The following is a 5456-nucleotide window of genomic DNA, read 5'->3' on the forward strand; positions in this document are numbered from 1 at the left end:
GGTGAAGCCTTTGAGTCCATGTGCCTGAATGCAGCATGTCTGGATAGAAGTTGTACTGTCCAGCTCTGTAACCGTGGCTCCAGCTGGGATACAGCTAATGCTCCTGACCTGTGCACCTCTGGGAACGGGGCCTGTGCAGCTCCCACCAAGAGCAGAGCAGCAGCAGCCTGGTACATGTTCACTGAAGGAGCACCATGATCTGCAAGTGCAGTTTGAGTCCCTGGTGTGACATGGGTGAATACCGTCACACCATTCCAGCCCGGGAAGGGGTGCCTGGGTCGGTTCGCAGCGCAGTGAGGACTGGGAGCACACGGGAGCTTCTTTGCGGGGCTGCTCTGCTCTCCAGGCCGCGCCGCCTCCCCGGTGCGTGGTTCTGGGCCTGTGCAGCACCACGCGCCTCCTCGCTGGCTGTGGCAGCGGCTCCATTCGTGAGTATCCTTCTCTGAATGTTTGTCTCCCTGCAGGCCTGGGGCAGACAGTGGCCTGGTCTCCTCTGGGAAGTGCCGTGGTCAGTACCAGCAAAGGGCTGTGCCTTTTCCCAACGTAACCAACACCCTAATACTGGGCCTGGAAGTCTCGGATTATTCCCTTCGGAACTAATCACATCTAACTCTCTGCCTGGGTGCCTGCTCTCAGTTCTCTTGAGGTGGCTGCATAGTCTGAGTGTGGCCAGCTGGGGCTCCAGATCAAACCAATTGGCATCAGGTTGCCCTGAGAAGCATTGGGCTGCCCCTCTCTGTCTCCCTCTGCCTTGGCTTGAATCTGTCATGAGGCCATCGCTGGACACTGAAATCTCAGATAATTGTCCGAAATTTTCATGTCCCTCAGACAGTTCTGTGTCTGATGAGCTGGACCCACCACTAAGACCTGCTTCTCTCTGAGTGTGTCGCTGAGCGTTCCAGCTGCTCTTTCCACCTCGGCCAGGCGTGGGGACAGACCTGCTGTGAGCAGGTGGCACTGGCCAGCCTCTGCTCCTGCGCCTTCACCGTGTGATTTGTGAGCTGGGCTCCTCTGCTCTTCCCAGTTTCTTGCTTGCTCAATGCAATCCATGCACCTTCCCTTCAGCTCTTTAGGATCTGACTTGCTGTTCTTGGTTGCAGATGAGACGTTGCTGATCAATGTCATCTGTGGGGTGGTTTCAGGGGTGATCTCCTCTGCGCTCGCCAACCCGACAGACGTGCTGAAGGTAGGAACCTGTCTGGAGACGGCTCCTGCTGGGCTGTGGTTTGACGTGCGGGAGCTGCTGCTCTCCGGTGCAGGGAGGTGCTGTGTGAGCCACTGCTGGCAGCAGCTCTGCTCATCTGGAGCCTGACTGATGGGGACAGAAGCAATAAACAGACTTTTGAGAATGGTGACAGAGTGGGCGCTGTTGCTGTCCCTGTGCCCTGGAGGGAGGGGACACATGGAGGGTGGTGTCTGCCCCGAGCTGCTCTCCCAAGCACTGAGCTGGTGTATCTCATGTTTCTTTCAGATCCGAATGCAGGCTCAAGGCAGTTTATTCCAGGGGGGCATGATTGGCAGCTTCATTGACATCTACCAGCAGGAGGGTACCCGAGGCCTCTGGAGGGTGAGTGCCGGCTGTGGAACTAGTAGCAGAACTAGCAGCTTCCTCAACTCATTTGCTACTCTCAGGTGCAGAGGCAGATCAGTCTTGAGGTGGATTCCAGTGATCAAGCCAGTCCTGCTGCTCGCTGGTGTGGGACAACCACTGTCTCCTCTCTCCAGTCTCCCCTCACGCTGAGGCAGAGATGTTTGTGCTCACCAGCTCTGGCATCACCATGTGGGGTGGGTTGGGCTGGCTGTGCCAGGCCTGGGTTAGGCAGGAGACCAGGAGGAGGCTGTCAGGCACCGCATTAGCACAGCTGGAGCCAGAAACCTGAGAAGTACTTTTACTTCTTGCAGCAGCTTTGGGTTTGTGTGGTGAGAAAGCTGCCTGTCCTGGTGGGTCGTACACAACTCGGCCGCGTGGGAGGGTTCCTCCAGTCCCAGTGACCAGGAGCTTTCTCATGGGTCTCCTGGAATTCTCGGATGGCATTGGAGTCCCTGTGAAACGACCCAACTCCACACTGCTGCCATGTTCTCCTTGTGCTGCCAGCTCAGACAATAGCACATCTGGTTCCTGGGGGAGGGGTTGCTGGGCTGGCTCTCAGACAAGGTAGCTGGTTCCTCTTGTAGTTGCAGTAATTGTCTTGCCAGTTCCAGATCAATGTCCTGCTGGCAGCAGCTCTTCATACATGAAAATGTCCTAAGTCAGAAGCTTTCACAAAGCTGTTCTGTAGCAAAGAACAGCTGGAGCCCCACCTGGCTCTTTAAAGAACAGTTCCTCTTGGGGTGCAGAATCTTTCCTGGTGTTGAAGTGGGTGGATGCTGTTCAGAGGGGGAAGATGAGGGGATTTTAGCCCGATTCCTGCATGCTGGGGGCTGGGAGGAGAGCAGCAGCGTGTAGGTCATCTGGCTGGAGTAACGCTGCTGGGGTGGAGGAGTCCCCCTGAGCTCTGGAGTAAAGCTGAGAGATGCAGAGCTCGACCTCAGAGCTGCAACTGAGAGGTAGGGCAGGGAGATACAGGGCAGATTGTCAGCAAAAGGCCCCTGAGAGGAAGGAGGGGGATTTGTTAGCGTAGCTGCAGCCCCTGGCTCTGTCTGTGACTGGTGCTTGTGCTCTGCAGGGGGTTGTCCCCACAGCTCAGAGAGCTGCCATTGTGGTCGGTGTGGAGCTGCCAGTCTACGACATCACCAAGAAGCACTTAATCCTGTCGGGCCTGATGGGTGACACCATCTTTGCCCACTTCGTGTGAGTGTTTCCTGCTTCGCTCTCCAGGCTTGGCAGGGGTGTGGGAAGCAGAGGAGCAAGGTGGGATTTGGGCTGAGACCTGTTCACAGAGCCAGTGCTCTGAGCTGCAGAGAACAGGCTTGGTGCTTCAGAGGCATCTGCTGTGTTGATTGGAGCAGCTCAGTGGGTACCAGCAGGTATTCCCTGGAAGACGTCCCTGGAGAAGAAGCCAGGCAGAAATCCTTTGGTGACGTGGAATGACAGCATGCTGTCACCTCACTCATGTCAGCCACAAACGCTGTTGCTCTATGTGTGTGCCCTGGTATGAACAAGGCAGGAGTTGCAGGTGTGTGACTGTGTGTAACAGTCACCTGAAGGTGCCACTCCAGCGTGAGGTCCTCGCCTGAGCCAAGGCTGTCAGCCTGCAGGCATTGCTCTAAGAGCAACAAGGTGAAGAGAGTCTTTCAAAGCTGACAAGGCCCTGAGCCTGAACCAGGTTTGAAGTCAGCCTGCTCTGAGCAGGGGGGAGGGGGTTAGAGACCTCCCGAAGTCTTTTTTCCACCTACATTTTCCTATTCTTCTGGCAGACGCTTTAGTTGAGGTGCTGCAGTGCTCCTGCCGGGTTTGCCTCCTGTGGGCTGAAGGTAATGAGCACTGCACCATACATGGAGGGAAGAAACTTGCAGCTGCATGCTACCTCTTGCTGCTGCCTTTGGCCTTCCCTCCTTCCCTACCCTGAAGAAGCATTTGCTCTGGTGAGCAGGATGTGTGCTTCTGAGAGGCTGCCTTCAGGCCTTCGTTGCCTTGATGGCACCTGGAGGCAGTTGCTGGGCTGCAGGCTGCCCTCTGAAGACCAGCAGTGGGCTCTGACGAGGGTCTCCATAAGGCAAAGCTGAGCATTTCCCTTCCCCTGGAGTGTCTCGCTGGGCTCCTGAGGTTCTCTCCCTGCTTCCTGGGTGGGAGCAGGTAGTGCAGCTAATGTCTGTTGCAAAGTGCCTGTCATAAAATGCAGTGAAAGGTGTTCTCTTGTGCTGCTGTCGTCCGTGAGCCCGAGCAGCGTGCTCAGAGCTGTTCCTGTCTCTCTTCTGCTGTGCGTACAGTTCCAGTTTCACCTGTGGGCTGGCTGGGGCCATCGCTTCCAACCCCGTGGACGTGGTGCGGACGCGGATGATGAACCAGCGGGCGATCGTGGGCAACACGGAGCTCTATAAGGGCACCCTGGACGGGCTGGTGAAGGTACGGAGGTGCACGAGGTGGGCAAACCCTGTCCTTGGGAGCCCGGGCAGCTCCCAGCACCACAGGCTGGTGTGAGCAGTTAGATTCTGCAAGGACAGGATGTGCTCAGCAGTGAGCGCTTCAGGCAAACCAGAAGAGGGCCCAGAGACACCTTCCTGAGGTCACTTGAGCCTCCTCCCAACCTCCTGGGACAAAACTCTGTCAGTGACGCGGTTCGGTTACGTTCATTTGCTGGCACAACAGCATCCCCATTGTTGTCTGCTTACTGCAGCATCTGTAAAGGTCCGATATATGCCACATGGCCTTAGGGAGATGGGCAGAGCATGGATCTGGTGTGTCTCATAACTCCTCTGTCTCTTTTTTCTCCTCCCAGACATGGAAGAGCGAGGGCTTCTTTGCGCTCTACAAAGGTTTCTGGCCCAACTGGCTTCGGCTCGGTCCCTGGAATATCATTGTATCCTTCAGCGTGCTGCTGGGAGGTCATGGTATGGACAGGGAGGGGAGAACCGAGCTGTCAAGGGGAATGCAGAGCAGACACCCTGATGGGGCACTTTGTTATCTTCCCTGCAGCAGCCCAGGGTGGCCTCCGTGTCCCCTTGGACAGACACAAGCTGTGATGTGGCCACTGCTGGTTCAAGTGCAGAGTGCCCCTGGTGTGACAGCAGCTGCTGTGGCCAGTGCAGGGACTTGGGGGCAGCAGCACAGTGGTTCCCGCTGGACCGAGCGCTCTCCAGTGTGTGGTTTGAGACTCCCTTTGCCTGAGCTCCTGAAGGTGCTGCGTCTGCTGGATTGGCTCCTGTTCATGAGGGAAGCCTGGGAATGTTCTGCTGCTCAGAGGCAGGTGCTGCCCTGCTGCAGGATCAGCACGAGCTCCTCTTGCCCTTTGAAATCATGCATGTCGTTTACTTTCAAGAAGCCTGGGGTTAGAGCCCCCTGCCTTTGTCCATGGTCTGGGCAAGCCTGGCCCAGTTTGCTTCTGGGCCAGTGTTCCCTCTCCCAGTAGCTCGTGTCCCTCAGCTCTCTCCTACCTCTGCAGATGAGTTGATGGTGTGCTGCAGGATCAGCACGAGCTCCTCTTGCCCTTTGAAATCATGCATGTCGTTTACTTTCAAGAAGCCTGGGGTTAGAGCCCCCTGCCTTTGTCCATGGTCTGGGCAAGCCTGGCCCAGTTTGCTTCTGGGCCAGTGTTCCCTCTCCCAGTAGCTCGTGTCCCTCAGCTCTCTCCTACCTCTGCAGATGAGTTGATGGTGTTTGGAAGAGGCCTCCCCGCACTGGTGTCAGCCGGGCTGTGCCAATGCTCTGCCAGCAGCCTGGTCATGCCGGGAGGCCCCGGGGCCGCTGCCTTGTGCATCTGCCTGAATTCCTTGACATTCCCTTCAGTTTTTTATCACATACGAGCAGCTGAAGCGGCTTCCGTTCTGACAGCTGGCTTTACCTCCCTGTGTCCTCG

General features: G+C 56.7%; 1 protein-coding gene across 1 annotated transcript in view; it reads left to right on the top strand.

The window, feature by feature from the left end:
- The window catches only part of LOC104409746 (brain mitochondrial carrier protein 1), a gene marked incomplete at its 5' end in the record, with an annotated part of 6047 nt that extends 619 nt beyond the window's left edge, over nt 1-5428 (top strand). Inside the window, 6 exons of the mRNA XM_010019708.1 lie at nt 1101-1186; nt 1472-1567; nt 2667-2791; nt 3871-4006; nt 4380-4460; nt 5387-5428. Of these exons, the coding sequence (XP_010018010.1) occupies nt 1101-1186; nt 1472-1567; nt 2667-2791; nt 3871-4006; nt 4380-4460; nt 5387-5428 (566 nt within the window). The remainder of the gene's footprint in view (nt 1-1100; nt 1187-1471; nt 1568-2666; nt 2792-3870; nt 4007-4379; nt 4461-5386) is intronic.
- Nucleotides 5429-5456: the final 28 nt, after the last annotated feature.

Source organism: Nestor notabilis, unplaced genomic scaffold, assembly GCF_000696875.1.
Source record: "Nestor notabilis isolate BGI_N333 unplaced genomic scaffold, ASM69687v1 scaffold29198, whole genome shotgun sequence".
NCBI classification, from domain to species: domain Eukaryota; kingdom Metazoa; phylum Chordata; class Aves; order Psittaciformes; family Psittacidae; genus Nestor; species Nestor notabilis.